Source organism: Heliangelus exortis, chromosome 1, assembly GCF_036169615.1.
Source record: "Heliangelus exortis chromosome 1, bHelExo1.hap1, whole genome shotgun sequence".
NCBI lineage: Eukaryota > Metazoa > Chordata > Aves > Apodiformes > Trochilidae > Heliangelus > Heliangelus exortis.
The window spans coordinates 123,175,666-123,194,401 of NC_092422.1; the positions used below are offsets into that span (position 1 = coordinate 123,175,666).

The window sequence follows — 18,736 nt, forward strand, 5'->3', positions numbered from 1 at the left end:
CATGGAGGTTTTCCTTAGTGTGATCTACTGCCACGCAATGACTCTGTTAAGTTGTCCTAAACCCCAGAGTTTTTAAAGCATTCCAGATAATTTACTTCTCTTCTTGCTACACCAACTCCAGCTCCTAGATTTCAATTTCTATATTCCTGATGTGATCTTTGGAAAAAAATTCCTGTGGTAATAGGGTTGGAGGTGGTTTTTTTTTTCCTTTCCATGAAAAGGGTGTGCTCCCTGGGTTTGGTTTGATTGGATGAAGTCAGCTGGATCCATCGATCCTGCATATTGACAAAGCTGGGGGGTCTAGGGGTGGATTTTTGCCTCTTATCTGATTGCGACACTGAACTCCGGGTCGTCGTGCGGCAAATGTAAGGCTGCTGCACGCTGCGGCCCTTCGTGGCCAAGGGACAATTTTGGAGAAATCATGCCGAGATACACGGTGCATGTCCGAGGAGAATGGCTGGCAGTACCGTGCCCGAACAGCACCAGCACCATCGGGTGGCTGGGAAAGGAAGCGCTGAGGCGGTACATGAAAAACAAACCCGACAACGGGGGGTTTGCCTCGGCGGAAGAGGTGAAATTTTACGTCCGAAGGTGCAAGGGACTTGGCTTGCTGGATCTTGACGATAAAGTGGAGGATGCTCTAGAGGACAATGAATTTGTTGAAGTTGGTAAGCAGAAGCCTGAAGTGATGCTTCTAAGCCAGGAAACCAGTGTTTAGTTTATCTGCAAGTGCAGAGTGTCTAGGATTTTTATTAAAAATACCAAAATTCACCCTTACTTTCTAAACATAGAACTATACAGGATATAGAAGGCATAGGATTCCATACGTACATCATATAACTTATGCTATGTGATTGTATGGGACATGGAGCACATGTCCAAGGGTTGGGTGACTCTTTCACCTTTAGAGTTTACCTTAAATAAACTACATAGTCCCTTGTTATTTTCCTAGAAGCATACAAATATATTTGGGGCTGATAACTGCAAAAGAGAATTCTTACTGGTGTATGTTATGATGAGTAGAAAATTTTTATACATAGAATACAACTTATTTAAGTTCATGTTTTATTTGCATCTAGTTATAGAAGGAGACACAATGTCTCCAGATTTCATACCATCCCAGCCAGAAGGAGTTCACCTGTATCCTTTCTTTGAGCATTTTGTGAACAATTTTCGTTATTTCAGATTTATAATTTTTTAGACTGCCCTGGTTTTTTAGAGTTCCTTCATTCTTAAAACACATTGCCAGCTGTAACTGAGTGGTCACTACTTGTGAAAACCTGTTTACCTTTTTTTTTCTTTTCCTTCACAAAACTTTCAGATACAGCAAATACCGAGAACCAGAACAGGTAGGAATTGCCAGCTGTGTTAACTTGGTAATTGCCACCTATGTTAATCTGGTAACAAATCCTGCTGGTCACCAGGACATGCTGAGAGCTGAGTCACTGCAGCATTCAGGAGAGCAGGGTTTGTGAGATTGGCTGGGTCTGAGAATCTGGCATGATGCTGTCTTTTTGTTAGTGAGTTCCTGCCTTAAAAATGGATGTGTGTAAGCTTCCTCTCATTGCTGAATTTTGGCTGTTTGATGGTGGGTTTTTAGAATTCTGATTGATAAGCAACTTTATATGTACTCCAAACTTAAAAGGTGGTTCTTTGGTGCAGTATATTTCTTTAGATGGCAACAGCTTAACAACGGAGGACTTGGTTAATTTAGGAAAGGGGCTCTACAAGATAAAGGTAAGGATTCTGAACCAACACAGGCTAAAAATTGCACTTTTATCTTTTTACAATTAATGACAGACAAACTGATGTTTAAACTACTCACATTTTAGCTCACACCTGAAGCTGAAACTAAAGTCAAACAATCAAGAGAAGTGATTGAAAGGATTGTAAAGGAACAGACAGGTAAACATTTTTATCTCTAACTATTAATTATTCAGAAAACTTCATGGAGTCGTCCCCTTAGCCAGCATTGTGCATTTCTTGCAGTTGTTTATGGAATCACCACAGGGTTTGGGAAGTTTGCCAGGACTGTCATCCCAAATAGCAAGCTGAGGTAAGTTGTGTGTGCAGCTTTCTCAATCCTTTCTTTTGGGGAAAGGAAGAGGGAGCAGTCCAATGCTGTACATTTATCCTCTGTGGTTAGATGAGAGGCTGCTTTAGAATTTCATTCTGTTTTGTTCAAAATAAAACCTGATGAGACTTGCTTGGGTTTCTACATTTTATTTTTTTTTTCCATAGGGAGCTTCAAGTGAACTTGGTTCGTTCCCATTCTGCAGGTAATGAGAAATTGCTTGATGTTTCCCTTTTCTGTTGCTGTTGGTAGAGGTTAAGTAACCAAGAGCATTACTGTTTCAGGTGTGGGGAAACCTTTGACCCCAGAGAGATCTCGCATGCTGTTGGCATTGAGAATCAATGTCCTAGCAAAAGGATACAGTGGCATATCCCTAGAAACACTCCAGCAAGTTATTGACGCCTTTAATGGTAAAAAGACTTCCTTTTTTTTTTTTTTTTTTTTTTTTTTTTTTTTTTTTTTTTTTTTTTGGTAACTGTTTCTTAAAGGTTGTAGTTTTATGGGTCAAGGTACAAAAGCTAGGCTTTCATCTTGGTAGTTGTGAGAGATCAGAACCAGAGCTTAGCAGCACAAGCTCACAACTGGAGACGGTTCTTCCATTGAAGAACTTGGAATATGAGAAGAATTGACAAAAAAAGGCTGACAGGAAGCGATGCAGCAGGCAGAAGCTTGGGAAATGAGCCTCTGAGAGGTCAGGTAATTAGTTGAAGACTAAGAGCATGACTCTGGGTGAGCTCCTCTACAAAGGCTCAAGTCTCTAAATTTTGTCCTGAAGGGTGAACGTTGATGTCTGTGCCATCATGTTCAGGGGTGCCAGGATTTGGAGATAGGGCTATTAGCAAGTCGAAAGCTGCATGTGTTGATGTTTAAGCAGACTCACTTGAGCAGCACCTGTTTTTGTGAGCAGACTCCCTGAGACCTACACAAGGGCTACAAGGCAGCTGTGCAGAAGTGCGTGGCTAGTGAGCAGCTCCTGTGGCCAGGACTGACAAAGCAGTTCAAGCTGGGGGGTCTTGCTGGATGCTGCAGCAGGGAAACCAAAGAAGTAGCAAAGAAGTTTGTTAGTGATGTCCATTGATGATTCCTCTGATGAAGAGTGCTAGGGTGACAAGCAAAGAGCACCTTCTCTTTATGTTGGAGTGTTAGCTTCAGCTTTCCTTCTTTTTTTTTTTTTTTTTTTTTTTCTCCTAAGCCATAGATTGGAAGATTGTTTTGAGACTGTAGGCCACACGTCCGAGAGAACAGCAATGTTCTCTCACATGAGGCCCAAAGAATATGGGCTTTGTGCTTCCCTCTGTTCCACACTCCTCATCCTCCCTCAGTGGGCAAAAGGGCTGTAATTCAGTGTTTAGCTTTCACAAAGAAAGAGAAACAGTGGTCCCTTCTGTGCTTTTTCTTCGGTTACCCAGGCTCTATTTTTTTATTTCTACCCTCCTCAGAGGACAAGGATGGGGTAAAGAGGATTTTAAGATCACTTCTTGGAGTAAACCAGTGTTTAGGGGAGTGAGAAATGAAGAGGCAGCTTTCTCCACGTGGGGTGGTCACCCTGTAATGGAGAGCTGAGCAGAGTGATGTTCTGCCTGAGTGACTGTGTGGCTGTAGGTGCAACCACCCCAACCTGTGGTCATCCCAGTCCAACACTAAACTCAAAAGTAGACACAGAAGGGGACTGAATTCTCTATGAACTGCAGCTAGCCTGTGAATAGGGCAAATCCCTGTCTGTAACAACAGTAGTCCTGTTGGTGCTGTTGGCTGACTGCAGGATGTTACTGTGACCCCACTTGTGCTGGCTTCTCTGTTTTCCAAGGAGTGTATCAAGGGGAATGCTCTAACAGGGGTTGTTTTTTGTTTTCTTTCTAGCATCCTGCCTTCCCTATATCCCAGAGAAAGGGACAGTTGGAGCCAGTGGAGACTTGGCCCCCCTCTCTCATCTTGCGCTAGGATTAATTGGAGAGGGAAAGATGTGGTCTCCAAAGAGTGGCTGGGCTGATGCTAAATATGTAAGATTTGTACAGCTGATTGCTTTTTTTCCTGCTTGCTGGCTCATTTGCTAAATTCCATGTAGCCTTGAGAGGGAGAGCTTTGGCTCAGATTAATAACATGTAAAAAAAGTCTTCGGATTATTTTAACTGGTTTGAGTTTGGAGTAGGTTGCCTTTATCAAGTCATCCTCTACCTTGAGGAAAGTGGAGCCATGCAAATGGAGTAACTGACCTGCATATTGCCAGTGTAGATATAGATATACAGCAAGATATTAAGTCCTAAAGAAATACCATATCATTGCATTGCAGTACAAGATACCACGGTGACATAATTTAGGACCTGGAGAGAGTGACAGGACATGTTACCAGCTATGAAAGAACTATTACTTATCTTCAATCACATCAACACTTCGAACAACCCAAGATCACCCCTCAAATTAAAAACTTCAGATGCTGAGAGTAACTGGAGATTTATTTGAGGCAGAAATTTAGCAGCAAAGTTATACCACTTTCCTTTACAAGATGGAAGCTTTACAGTTTAATTGGTTTTTAATTATTAATCTGCCAGTAATACATCAGCATACTTATGTTAGGGAAAAATTCTTTTGCCCAAGGAGGTAGCTGAGGCCTCATCCCCAGAGATATTTGGGGTGAGGCTTGACAAGGCTCTGAGAAACCTGATCTAGTTGAGAATGCCCCTGCGTACTGCAGGGGGGTTGGACTAGGTGACCTTTAGAGGACCCTTCCAACACAAATTATTCTGTGATTCTATAATCTGATGTTTAATTTCCTCAAGTCTTGCCCCTTCAAAATCTCTCATGGTAATTCTACTGTGCTACACCTGTCACTCCTATCAATGCTTATTTGAATACCTGACTTTTATATGGATTGATGGTTATGTATTATCACTGTAGGCTAGAGAAGTACTAAGAACTACAAAGGGGAAGGACTAGAGAGGAAGCAGGCCAGTGTGCCCTGGACCTTTAGGACCTCTAAGATGTGGGCTAGTTTGGAAGCCCAGAAATGCTGTCCTTTATTTATCCTAGCACAAAAAAAATATTTTAAATGTTTGTGATAAAAAGCTCTTTTCCTCACATCACTTAAGGAATTTCCTAATATTTTTATTTATGGAAACATAATCTTAATGATGTAGAAGTTTTGATGATTGAATTACTGAGAAACCTCTTCTGTTAATTACTTTGTCATTAAACTTCTTCACAGGTCCTGGAAGCCCATGGTCTGAGACCAATTGCCTTGAAACCAAAAGAGGTAATAAAAGTAAAATTATGCTATCTGACAGAAAATAAGTACAGTCAATCACTAGTTGCTTTATATTTACCACTATAATTAAATAAATTAACAGTAATTTTAAATCAAGCTCCAGAAGGATAATAATGAAGCATTATCAGGAGTGGGATTCATCTCTCAGAGTGTCACCTTACATGACATGACCCAAACCTGATGTTTGTATTGGCTCTGTGGTTGGTGGAGAGAGACAGGCATCTTCAGAAAACACTCTCATCCTGAAACAGCTGTCTAAGAAGCCCTCTCAAGGTACCTAATCTGCCCTTTGACCATAACAGGAGTTCAGAGGACTGACTTGGTGAGGTATCTGATCTCTACATCATTAAAACTGTGTGAGGTGAATCTTGCTCTAAGTATTAAAGTTTACATGGAAATACAACAGATGCCAGGGCTATGGAGCTCACTGGTGAGGTGCCTCAGTAGCTGTAAAACAGCACTGGGAGCAAGAAGCCAAATCCAGGGTCTCCTTAAAGGCAAATGGAAGGCTTCATGTTTGATTAGAACCAACCTGAAGCTAATTTTAACTGAATCTTTTAAAGCAGCTAGAACTTCTAATGCTGTTTTAATTCTCCACTTCCGCATTATGATTGGGTTTTGTACTCCTTGTGTTCCTAGCTTCTTTGTTTTAACTAATAGCTTAAAAAGACATTAATAAGGATAGCATTACACTTCCTAAGGACTGGAAAACAATATGTATTCCCTGTACTTTTCTTGCTTAATCTCAAAATAACATGAAATAATCCTCTTGCTTGGAACTACTGGAACACCAAGAGTGTCTATAGTGGTTTCATGGTGTCACAAACATTGACAATAAGATGCTGGGTCAAGCTGTGCATTTTGTGACTTCAGGACAATCCAGGAAGCTGAGCAAAGGTCTTCAGCTCATTCATATGTGAAGGAGAATTATCACAGCATTTAGAATAGCTGCAGTGAATTTGCTTAGTGTCTGCTCTCTCTTTGAAGGGCCTGGCTCTCATCAATGGGACACAGATGATCACCTCACTGGGATGCGAAGCGGTTGAAAGGGCCAGTGCTATAGCTAGACAAGCTGACATCATTGCTGCCCTTACACTTGAAGTCTTGAAGGGTACCACAAGGGCCTTTGACACTGGTGGGTACTGGGCCTTTTCTGCCTGTTTGCTTCACAGCTGTTGGCAAGAGAGGCAAAACCAAGCAGCCACTGGTTTTACAGATATCCACGCAGTGCGCCCACACCGAGGGCAGGTTGAAGTGGCGTTTCGATTCAGGTCCCTTCTAGATTCTGACCATCATCCATCAGAAATAGCAGGTGAACAATCTTAACCTTCACCTTCTCAGCTTACCTGGACAGGCTGAGTCCTTCAACAGTAGCCTGTATGCTTTTGTGTGCGAATATTTGGGTGTTTTTTTTTTTCTCTCTCTTGTTCCTTCTAGAGAGCCATAGATTCTGTGACCGGGTTCAGGATGCGTACACAATGCGCTGCTGCCCTCAGGTAAAAACTGACTTTGGCTTCCCTTCATAGCACTTGATAAGTGATGGCAAAGTTCCCACCTCAGAAATACTGCCCGTCATGTGCTGTCTGACTCCTTGAGAGGAAGTGGTTTTATTTTGCTTCTCCCTCACTTCAGTGTTGCTACTGGTGAAGAGATGTAATTCATTGATCTCGTGCACACACCCATGGCAGTGTCTAACAAAGCTGTGTTCAGGTCTGTAAGAGGTCAGATTCAGAAGCAGGGGGAAAGTGATGGTTTCTGTGCTTATAGGCTTTGTCAGGCACTACTTCTGCATAGCAGTGGTGCTACGACCTTGAACTGGGGAAAGATGTTTTCAGAACCAGCCAATGGAGTATCTCAAACTTACTAAAAGAACTCAATTCTATGATTTGCCATAAAATCAGTGGAATGAATGGAATGAATTAATTAGAGGTTTTGTTCCCTGTGGGATCTTTGTAAGGCTACTTCTCCCCTAATAACACTTCTGCCATTGAATAAATATCTTCCATTTAGGGTAAACCAACACAAACATGTAAAAAATGACATATTTGTATTACCCTTTCAGCAATACTGCCATAGTATTAGTAAATCTAGTCTTTTGGCTATCTGGGGTAGGCAGTATCCCATAGTGATGTTCCTAATTTAAAGAACAAGTCCAAGACCATCTTCGTGTATGGATGGATGTAGAGGCAGTGGGAAGATGGAAAAAGGGTGCCTGTAGCTCAGTCAGCATCCTGAAGATGAACTCAGTGTAGTTACTGAGCTCAGGTGCTAACATCTTTTGTTTTAGGTCCATGGAGTTGTAAATGACACAATCACTTTTGTGAAGGACATCATGACAACTGAAATCAACAGTGCCACAGACAACCCTGTATCTTTTTTATGACTTTATTTCTGTGTAAAATTTTCCTTGGCCTTTTTTAATCCTTTTTTAATGGGGCAAAAAAAACCCATAACTGTCTTTGGTCAATTGGTTGCAATAGCATCCTCTCTTCCTTTCCCTGTGGCTGTGTTGGTGCATGCAAGTGTGTGCTGGGGCAAGGAAACCTTATGTGCATATGGTTTAGTGTATGTTAAAATGTTTCCTAGGCAAGATTCTGTGCACTTATATTGAGGACATAGATAGGTGGGACTTGGCAAGCAAATGGACACAGACAAATGGTGACTTGTATGAAACATCTGCTGGTGCAGCATGAGTGAAACCTGTGCTATAAAGCAAGGTTTGCAGTCAGAAAGGGAAGGCAGATGAAAGCTGCATGGCTGGTAAGGCTCAGCCTGGTAAACTCTGCACAGTTCTGGCACTGGCACTGAGCAAGGAGGGGTTCCCCTCAGCAGTGTAATGATGCTGTACATCCTATCAGCAGCTGATAAGCATTAGTGCTTGTAATCTGTCTAAAATTGTCTGTGCCACAGGGGGAATCTACCAAGGAACTGAGGAACTATGCTAGGATCTGAACACGTGTTTCTTTGCACCCCTTCCAGCCCTCGATCAGAGATCTCATTTTATTTGGAAAAAATGTATGTCAGAAATGTATCTACATGTTCAGAGAACCAAGACTGGGTCTGGATTTTCTGAAAAGTGAACACGTGGCTGTACTATAATGTGCTTGCAAACAAAAACCTGTTAGTGCAAACATTCTTTCAGTTGAGATATTGCGATTACTGGCAGACATCTGTCATGTTAACTGTATTTCACTCATGTTTGTGACTTAACTTCTCCCAAAAGATGGTGTTTGCTGAAAGAGCAGAGACCATTTCTGGAGGAAATTTCCATGGTGAATACCCTGCAAAGGTAATTAAGCATTTTGAGAAAGAAAAAAAAAAAAAACAACAAACAAACAAAACCAGATACAAAACATTTTAGTATCTGTTTTGTCTTGTTTGGTTTTTCTCTCATCTGGTTTAATGAGATTTTTCTTTTTAATGAATAATTAATGATAACTTAATGATAATTTTTCATAGGCTTTGGACTATTTGGCAATCGGTGTGCATGAACTTGCTGCAATTAGTGAAAGAAGAATTGAGAGGCTCTGCAACCCCTCACTCAGTGAGCTGCCTGCCTTTTTAGTCACTGAAGGAGGTCTGAACTCTGGCTTCATGATTGCACACTGCACAGCAGCTGCCCTGGGTGAGTACTTAAGCAATATCATTGAGAGAGCAAGCTAGAAAGATCAATTCATATTGAGGCACGAGTGAATTTATATAGACCTCGCTCCAGTTTTCCATCTCTTCTCCATGTGCTTTGTGCTGTCTAGGCATGAATTTTAAGTGTTGAGTGCAGCTGCAATTATTTCAGCTCGTGATTCTTTATTCTGCTCTGACCCATGGGCATGTTTAGTCCTCTGAGCATGGAAACGTTTAAGCAGATAGTGATGGGAATGCTTGCCTACTGGCCTCTTTATGGGATTGACTGGGAGAGTGCTGATTTACAGTCACCAGCATAAGAGCTCTGCTTGGAATCAGTGTCAGGAGCCTGCAAACCTGCTCAGAAAGGTCTGTAATTAACAGCAAACTCTGCATGCAACAAACATACACCCACCTGTCTGAACCACTCTGCTGAAATTAAAACCTCTGCTTGAGTAAGCAGAGAATACCCCTGTTGCTCACTTCTCACGAGCATGGGGACACCACTTGCCCCAAAGCTGGCCCTGATACCCTTAGTACTCAGTGTCTCGACTTGACAGCCAGGTCTGGACACCAGTATCAGACTCCACAGTCCTCAAGAGACTGGAGTTCCCAGAGCTGATGGGCTGATTATCAGAGTACACAAAAAAGAGCATCAGTACATTAGTCCTCTAGTATTCATGACTTAAGGTAACAAGAAGGTAACAGATCCTATGAGGAGAGGCTGAGGGAGCTGGGGCTGTTCAGCCTGGAGAAGAGGAGGCTCAGGGGAGACCTCATCACTCTCTACAACTCCCTGAAAGGAGGGGGTAGCCAGGGGGGGGTTGGTCTCTTTTCACAGGCAACTCTCAGCAAGACAAGAGGGCACGGTCTCAAGTTGTGCCAGGGGAGGCTTAGGTTGGATATTAGAAAGAATTTCTTTACTGAGAGGGTGATCAGGCATTGGAATGGGCTGCCCTGGGAAGTGGTGGATTCTCCGTCCCTGGAGATATTTAAAAAGAGACTGGATGTGGCACTCAGTGCCATGGTCTGGTAACTGCAGCGGGAGTGGATCAAGGGTTGGACTTGATGATCTCAGAGGTCCCTTCCAACCAAGCCAATTCTATGATTCTATGATTCTAAGAAGCCTCTGGGGTATTACAGTTCATAGGTTCAGGAAAGCACAAGCCAACGTAAAATCAAATATGCTCTGAGTAGAGGGTAAATTACAAGAGATGAGAAGACAAAGGAAGAGAGTATGTCAGTGAAATGTATAGAAAAAACAACCTGCAGAAAAAAATAAGCCAATTAACTAAATCAATGTAATAAAATAAAGGAAACCGACTTAGAGGCTGCTTCGGGAATCAGGGCTGGAAAAGGAGTTGAAATGCTATTCCCCTTGTTCCAAGGCTGGAAACTTTCTGGGTACAGTTTTAGGATGGCTCCAGGCATTAGCTGGTGCTTGGCCTGAGGTTTCACAGCTCACTTCTGCCATCTGGAGTGAGAGATTCTGGGGCCTTTGTGGTCTCTGCTGTGGGGAATGAAAAGGACAGCCCTGCCTCCTAGGTAATTTCTGCACTGACACAAGGAGTTAAAACCATCATTCCCCGGTCAAAATAGCCCAGAATATATCGAAAAGGGAAGTTTGAACTCTCTTGCTTTTTTATTTTAACAAGGTATTACTAGTGTTTTTTAAGTCACTCTGCCAGTTTACAAAGGTGTTTGTGTACCAGCTAATGTGTTCACTCCCAGAATGAACATATAAGAGGAAAGAGAAAGACCAAAAGTAAGGGAAAGGAAAGGAAAGGGGAAAGGAAAGGGGAAAGGAAAGAGGAAAGGAAAGGGGAAAGGAAAGGAAAGGGGAAAGGAAAAGGAAAGGGGAAAGGAAAGGGGAAAGGAAAGGGGAAAGGAAAGGGGAAAGGAAAGGGGAAAGGAAAGGGGAAAGGAAAGGGGAAAGGAAAGGGGAAAGGAAAAGGGGAAAGGAAAGGGGAAAGGAAAGGGGAAAGGAAAGGGGAAAGGAAAGGAAAGGAAAGGGGAAAGGAAAGGAAAGGGAAAGGGGAAAGGAAAGGGGAAAGGAAAGGGGAAAGGAAAGGGGAAAGGAAAGGGGAAAGGAAAGGGGAAAGGAAAGGAAAGGAAAGGGGAAAGGAAAGGAAAGGGGAAAGGGGAAAGGAAAGGGGAAAGGAAAGGGGAAAGGAAAGGGGAAAGGAAAGGGGAAAGGAAAGGGGAAAGGAAAGGGGAAAGGAAAGGGGAAAGGAAAGGGGAAAGGAAAGGGAAAGGAAAGGAAAGGGGAAAGGAAGGGAAAGGAAAGGGGAAAGGAAAGGAAAGGGGAAAGGAAAGGAAAGGAAAGGGGAAAGGAAAGGGGAAAGGAAAGGGGAAAGGAAAGGGGAAAGGAAAGGGGAAAGGAAGGAAAGGAAAGGAAAGGGGAAAGGAAAGGAAAGGGGAAAGGGGAAAGGAAAGGGGAAAGGAAAGGGGAAAGGAAAGGGGAAAGGAAAGGGGAAAGGAAAGGAAAGGGGAAAGGAAGGGAAAGGAAAGGGGAAAGGAAAGGGGAAAGGAAAGGAAAGGGGAAAGGAAAGGAAAGGGGAAGGAAAGGGAAAGGAAAGGGGAAAGGAAAGGGGAAAGGAAAGGGAAAGGAAGGGGAAAGGAAAGGGGAAAGGAAAGGAAAGGGGAAAGGAAAGGGGAAAGGAAAGGGAAAGGAAAGGAAAGGGGAAAGGAAAGGAAAGGGGAAAGGAAAGGAAAGGGGAAAGGAAAGGAAAGGGGAAAGGAAAGGGGAAAGGAAAGGAAAGGAAAGGGGAAAGGAAAGGAAAGGAAAGGAAAGGGGAAAGGAAAGGGGGCAAGGAAAGGGGAAGGAAAGGGGAAAGGAAAGGAAAGGAAAGGGAAAGGAAAGGGGAAAGGAAAGGAAAGGGGAAAGGACAGGAAAGGGGAAAGGAAAGGAAAGGGGAAACGGAAAGGAAAGGAAAGGGGAAAGGAAAGGAAAGGGAAAGGAAAGGAAAGGGGAAAGGAAAGGAAAGAAAGGGAAAGGAAAGGAAAGGAAAGGAAAGGAAAGGAAAGGAAAGGAAAGGGGAAAGGAAAGGAAAGGAGGAAGGAAAGGAAAGGAAAGGAAAGGAAAGGAAAGGAAAGGAAAGGAAAGGAAAGGGGAAAGGAAAGGAAAGGGGGAAAGGAAAGGAAAGGGAAAGGAAAGGAAAGGAAAGGGAAAGGAAAGGAAAGGAAAGGGGAAAGGAACGGAAAGGAAAGGAAAGGAAAGGAAAGGAAAGGAAAAGGAAAGGAAAGGAAAGAAAGGAAAGGAAAGGAAAGGAAAGGAAAGGGAAAGGAAAGGAAAGGAAAGGAAAGGAAAGGAAGGGAAAGGAAAAGGAAGGGAAGGAAGAAAGGAAAGGAAAGAAGGGAAGGAAGGAAAGGAAAGGAAAGGAAAGGAAAGGAAAGGAAAGGAAAGGAAAGGAAAGGAAAGGAAAGAAAGGAAAGGAAAGAAAGGAAAGGAAAGGAAAAAGAAAGGAAAGGAAAGGAAAAAAAGAAAGGAAGGAAGGAAAAAAGAAAGGAAAGGAAAGGAAAAAAGAAAGGAAAGGCGAGCGTTGTTTTGCCAGTGTGCCTGGCCTGCTCCTCTCCCTTCCTCTGCGTAGCACTGTGCCTGCCAGAGCAAAGTGTTTGCAGCAGCCCATTGTGCATCTTCCCTGGAGCTGCTGTCTCCTGCCCTGAACGTGCCAGCTGGGCTCTGGCCCTGGGCTGTGTCCCTCGCCAGTTTGCCCATTGGCCTCACCCCCTCTCTGTCCTTGTATGCTCTTCTGCCTTAATTTGTCCAGGGCATTATGCAGCATCCTGCTGAGCTTCAGAAAGGAAAGGTCTGCTTGCAGCCAGAGCACATTTCTTCTCTTCTAAAGAGCAATTCTGCACCACAAATAGTTGTTGGATGGTGCCTACTGCCAACTTCTCCTCGCTTTTGGGTGCAGTTTGAGAGCCTTTCAAAGCTTTCAAAGCTTTCAAAGCCAGAGCACTGCCACCCTCAGGGGTGTGCATGCCTGGAGGAGATGCACGGGCAGCCTGGTAGCAAGGTGAGGATGGTTGGGGTGGATTTGTACCATGCTCCCCCAGCATCTTCCTGCAGCATGTTCTGGAAGTGCCTCTGCTCCAATGGGACGCTGGTCTCCGGCTCTTGTCTTAAAACCAGGGTTAGAGGCAGTGTCTGTGACCAAAACCCAACCCTGGAGATGTGGGAGGAGTGAGCAGTCATTCTATATTTGGTTAATCGTTGCATGTGAGGACTGATATTGGTTACAGTTTTCAGAGACAATGGTAGTTTTCAAGGTATTTATTACAAATACTCAGTCTAGGTAAATCATCAATGCCTTCTCAGAGAGGAGCAATAATTGGACCTGAGGTGGTTAGACAGGCTCTTTGCTCCAGGTTGGCCACTGCTTCTGCTGCCTTGTGCTCATTCTGTCCTGCATTTATTGCACTGAATTTTTGCAGTTTCTGAGAACAAAGCCTTGTGCCACCCCTCTTCTGTGGATTCTCTCTCAACCAGTGCTGCAACAGAGGATCACGTGTCCATGGGAGGATGGTCTGCAAGAAAAGCTTTGAGAGTTATTGAACATGTGGAACAAGGTAAAATTAAAATGCTAATTTCAAGACAAACCATATATATGTAACAAGGTGAAGGTATTAGTGCCATTCTTTTTAGATGTGTTTTAAGAAGAAAAGGAGTTGTGAATCTGAAAGAACTACCTAAAAATATCTTATCAAATACATACTTTTACAAGCATTTGGACCTAACAAAAATGAGGCAAATCTAGCACTTGTGAAACAAGTGAAACAAAACTTCTTACTGCAGGACACTCAGCAAAACTTCCCTCCTTTCCTTACAAGGACAGATTGCTCTCTTGCTTTTTATTTACTTATTTATTCGGCCACTGGTGTGCTTAGATATAAATGTCAGCTGTTAGTGGAGAAGCAGATTAATACACAGCACACAAATACTGAACTCACATGCCCACTTGTTTATACATTTGATGCTTAGTCTATAGAAATACCTTTTTCATGTGCAGAGAAATGAGTGTGAGAAACTTTGTGTTTCAACAAATATGCTGAGAAACAGTGTGTCCTAGATCCAGTTGCTTCCTCACTTCCTTGGATGAATTAGGTCATGAAAATGAGGAACTAATGCCAATAATGATGAGGTGACAGAAGACTCTCTTCTATAGCTCTGTACTTTTATTGGTGCTTTTACATGGGCTCTTGCTAGTTTCACAAGGAGACCTTTCATTTATAGCTCAAGTACCTTTCTTCTTCAGACTAAGGAGGTTTTCAGATTTAGGGTGGCCATTAATTTGAATATTCATGATAGCCTGGAAGGATTTAAGATTCTAGTGGCCAGGAATTCCTGGCACACTGAAAGGTCTGTCCAAGAGAGCACCCAAAATCTGCTTGCTAAAATGCTGGATAGTGCCCCCAGCACCATCCATAAAATGATCTTGCTTCTGGACTGTCTCTCTGGGTTGTGTGGACCCACTGGTCTTTTCGCATGTCCCGAAGCCACATCGTATTGCCCAGGACCAACTCCAGGGAGAGCTTCATAAGGGAAACCACACCTCAAGCTGTACCTGCTGAAAATTCTTTCCCCATTCTGATTTCCTAGTTCTGGCTATCGAGCTGCTTGCAGCCTGCCAGGGTATTGAATTCCTACGCCCTCTCAGAACGACAACCCCATTGGAGAAGGTCTACGACCTTGTGCGCTCTGTTGTGAGGTAAGACCCAGGCACACACCTCCCACCGAGGTTGTTCCCCTGAGCCACAGCCACCAGTGGCCCTGGTTAATGTTTGCCCAATGTTTGCAATGTGTCTCGTTGCAGGCCTTGGATGAAGGATCGTTTCATGGCCCCAGATATTGAGGCAGCTCACAGGCTGCTGGTGGAGCAGAAGGCAAGTGTTGACTTTTGGCACGTGTAGGATTGTCCCAAGGAGCCACAGTGCAGCTCTGCTGTGGAAATACACCTCTGCATTAGGTGGCCTCACTAAAAGCACTCCTCTGCCTGTGGCAAGCCCAAACAGATTCCCTGAGACTGGGGCTTTCTTCATTTTAGTGGGTTACATTTATAAATCACTGTAATAAATAGCTTGCAGTATTAAATCTGTCAGGGTCCAGACATACATCCAACCATGAATCCTTTGAGAGCAAGGTCCTACAACCCCACAGATATCCAGAGAAATTGGCAGTCTCTCCAGATGGTGATCCTCATTCCTGGGGCAGTAAGTGTTCCCCAGCCTTTAGGACCTTAGGCATCATCTGGAAGCAATAAGGGAATATGGGCGAGGGAATAGCTGTGGTGAAATCTGTTAACCTGGGCTAAGTGTTTGTACAGCTATGAGATCTACCTGTTACTGTTTTGTAAAATACAAGCAACAGAAGAATTGTGGAGAGTAAGCAAATGGGAGAAGAAAATCCCTTTTTCACTTTGCAGTGAAAGTCAAAGGAGACTCAGTGTAGAACATTTTCATTTTCTACCTTAACCCCAGCTGCTGTTCCTTCCCTTTTCTCTTTGTCCATGCCAGCTTCTCCCAGCTACCCCACAGAGAACATTAACCTGCTAACAAGACACAGCATTTTCACCTTAAATGCTTTCACCTTGTCCTCTGGAGCTTTTCCCATCTCCTGTCAACTCCATCTTCCCTAAACCTCACATACAGAGTGTCTGTGTAATTCTCACCTCCATCACAATCACTTTTTACAGGGCTTCCTGAGCTTGTGTGTCAATGTCTTGCCTCACCTTTTACTTTGCCCCTGACTCTACTATTTCACTTTCTTGTTTTGCAGGTGTGGGAAGTGGCTAGGCCTTACATTGAAAAGTACAGGAGGGAACACATCCCTGAGTCAAGACCCATTTCACCAACAGCTTTTTCCCTGGGACTGATGGATATCAATAGTGGTGCTGGGCATGACCACAGGCAGCAGGATAATCTTTAAGAGCTGCTTGTAAAGAGCAGATCCTTTCCAGGACCTTGCCATTCTTCTTGAACTGAACGTGGTTTTTCCAGGTGACCCAATGGACATGTCCAGCTCAGAAGCACATATAACAGAAATGGCTTGCTAGTTTCCTTTGCATGTGAAGGACGACTTTATCATGATAGCATGGTTTTGACTGAATTTCCTGAGGTTCCAAACCCAAAACATGTGGATCCCTGCTGAAAGCAGTGGATGTGTATTTGTTTTGTCAGCTCTTCATTTGTTTTATCATCTATGCCAATGATACCAAACAGCTTTGGTTTGATATTCTCACCTTTTTTTTTTTTTTTTTTCCTTTGAGTAACTAACTGCTGTGGTCCTGTTCTTTCTGCCACAAGCAAAATTATCTTTACACTTAACTCTCCTCTCTTTTGCAGATCATATGTGAAATACAGGTTCTTGTATAACAGGAGCATTGTTAGAACAAATGCTTCACCAATCAGAAAAGCTGTGCACATAAAAGTGTGCTATGGGGATCATTTCATTGCTACAGAACAAATATATTGTATTCTGGTGAATGGACGACACTTAATGCAGCTTCCAAAGAGCTATGGGCTCACAGCTGTGATAAATAAACTGAGACTTCACATACAGCTGTTGCAATCTATTTTCCTACGGTGCATTTTGATGAAAAGGAAAAGCTTAATTTGGAAATAAGGAGGACAAGTGGAACAGGGGTGAGGAAAGGAGAAGGAGGAAGTGTAGAAGTGGTGGTTGTGAGCCAGTGCTGAAGCAATAGCACCAGGACCTTCACTGCTGTGGCTCACTGGGTGTGCCTGGCTGCTGAGGGCTCTGTGTCATAGCTCTGTGTTACAACATTGGCCTCTGGCACAGACTTCATTTTGCAAGGGAAAAGTCAAACATCAGACTTCACATCATGCCATATAGAGGATGGTTAAAAAAACACCTCCTTCAGCACTGCTGGCCCAATATCCATGGCTGGGGGGCTCTCAGAAGGAGCTTCAACTCTTCCCAGGCTATCAGCTGTGCTGCAAATGGTGGCCAAGGCACTATTGTGGGGCTACCCTCAAGTGTCTGCAACCTGCCCTGAAGACTCAAGCCTGCAGGCAAGCTAGCAGGGGGGCACCTAACCTGGCCAGAAGCCCTGGAATAGGGTACCCCCACCCAGGGCGTGTAAGCTCCCAGTTCAGGTCCTTCCTTCTGCCCCTGATTTGCAGCATCTCCAGCCTCTCTCTCCCTCACCTGCCAAATAAGTTCCTACCCTTTCAGCTGGAGATTCTGTAGCAGGCATATATCAATATATCCCCTCAGAAGCCATTCTATTTTTTTAACAGAATAGCACAAGAACAGCCAGGCCTATATCTTGCCAGGGTGTACCAACCGTTTGCCTTCAGCCTCACGTTATAGGTTAAACAATATGGTTCCTTCAGCAGCAAAGCCAGCACCACCTCCTACCCACTGAGCTGACACCTGCATCCCACTCCCACCCACTACGGTAACCAGGAGGGTGAACATCATCACTGAAGTGAGCCACGTTACCAACAAGCAAGCAGAAGCCCTCCTGCTGCCCTTCAGTGGCTGTGCCTTCCCTGGCAGCTGCATGGCCACTGTGGTACCAGCACTGCAAACTGTGCAATGGCAGGAACACGGAGCCAGGCACCAGCAACCACTTCAGCCAGCTCCACCACTCGGGTATAACCACATCCTCTAACTGCAAACCTGCCACGAATAACAGCCCTGGGGCAAACTCCCAAATGGCTACTGGATTTGGCCAGACAAGCATGTGGTTTGAGGTTGTGTGTGAGAGCAGAATCCCCTCACGTCAGTAGTTTCAGGCTGTGAATGCTTATTCCAGTCCAGCAAGAGAATATTGGAGGTTTTACGCAGTCTTGGGCTCTCCAGGATTTCAGTGAGGAGGTGCTGGGCACTGCTTCCCACCCACCTCTGCTTTTGGCTGCCTGGGACCAAGGGACCACCATGCCAAGAGACCACTACACCCTGCCATGTAGCTTGGCAGCCTCAGCTTCACACCTACACCTACACCATGAGGCACCACGCCGGCTGCACGCTGCATTTCAGAGATGCCTTCACTCATTTCTTGACAGCTTTCCTCAACAGCCTGCATAAACATTAGTTACAACTGCTGTCTTGGGCAGAATGGACTGTGCAATCATATATTTCAGATATATCTCTATAAAATCAAAGGTCCACACCCATGTCTGGTGCAATATTTGCTTGTAGGAAAACACATCTAGTGGCAGGAATACCATTAAATTGTTTTAAAAACTGATTTAGTTGGCTAGCCAGGCTCAAATAAAGTATGAACAAACATATTTTGTGGGGTAGCACATATATATATATATATGTATACATATATATACACACACACACACATATATATTTTGTATGTTAACAGATGAGTCCAAGGCTCGGGGAGATCAGAAGATTATAATAAAGATCATACATATTTGTGATACCTTTCAAATATCTGTTAATGAAAATGAGACTGTTGTCCATCCTCCAGTGTCTGGTTTGCTAAAGCACTCTGCTCTGTACCACAGGTTATGTCACCTGCTTATATCTAATTATTTTTGATGGCAAGTTTTTCATGCTTGCCAAGTGTAGGTTTTTTTACTTCACCTTCAGCAAGTTAAACCCTTCTGAAACCATCCATTTGAAAAGCTGAAGAAAAGCCTTGGCCAGCACACCTTCAGACACCCTCTCTAGTGCAGATTCAGCTTAAATACTGCAGCATCTTTAACTTTAGAGCTGAGCCATCCTTTTTTCCACATACTACATCCTCAATTGATGGCTCAAGCCCCAGGAAAAAAATAGAAGCTGAAAGACAGCT

At 43.7% G+C, this 18,736-nt stretch overlaps 1 protein-coding gene across 6 annotated transcripts; it reads left to right on the forward strand.

The window, feature by feature from the left end:
• The first annotated feature begins 324 nt into the window (after window positions 1–324).
• On the forward strand, window positions 325–16,511 carry HAL (histidine ammonia-lyase). Of its 6 annotated transcripts, XM_071764541.1 has the most exons (20): window positions 325–668; window positions 1,080–1,140; window positions 1,322–1,349; window positions 1,663–1,737; window positions 1,833–1,905; window positions 1,990–2,056; window positions 2,242–2,279; window positions 2,359–2,484; window positions 3,935–4,074; window positions 5,277–5,324; window positions 6,324–6,471; window positions 6,553–6,648; window positions 6,774–6,832; window positions 7,624–7,704; window positions 8,560–8,625; window positions 8,796–8,961; window positions 13,395–13,529; window positions 14,560–14,668; window positions 14,774–14,843; window positions 15,736–16,511. In XM_071764541.1, the coding sequence occupies exons 1-20, from the start codon at window positions 422–424 to the stop codon at window positions 15,883–15,885; spliced, it is 1,983 nt and encodes a 660-aa protein (XP_071620642.1). In that variant the 5' UTR covers window positions 325–421; the 3' UTR covers window positions 15,886–16,511. The 6 variants fall into 6 exon arrangements, with proteins under 6 accessions (XP_071620642.1, XP_071620651.1, XP_071620680.1 ...); XM_071764550.1 differs by lacking the exon at window positions 2,359–2,484; XM_071764579.1 differs by lacking the exon at window positions 1,080–1,140 and having other exon boundaries at window positions 329–668.
• The last annotated feature ends 2,225 nt before the right edge of the window (window positions 16,512–18,736 follow it).

Excerpts from the sequence above, each read along its gene's own strand:
- HAL (XM_071764541.1), top strand. The coding sequence starts at position 422 with ATGCCGAGATACACGGTGCATGTCCGAGGAGAATGGCTGGCAGTACCG. Across the intron at positions 1,141-1,321 it reads CAGCCAGAAGGAGTTCACCT|ATACAGCAAATACCGAGAAC; the intron begins GTATCCTTTCTT and ends CAAAACTTTCAG. Across the intron at positions 6,649-6,773 it reads TCATCCATCAGAAATAGCAG|AGAGCCATAGATTCTGTGAC; the intron begins GTGAACAATCTT and ends TGTTCCTTCTAG.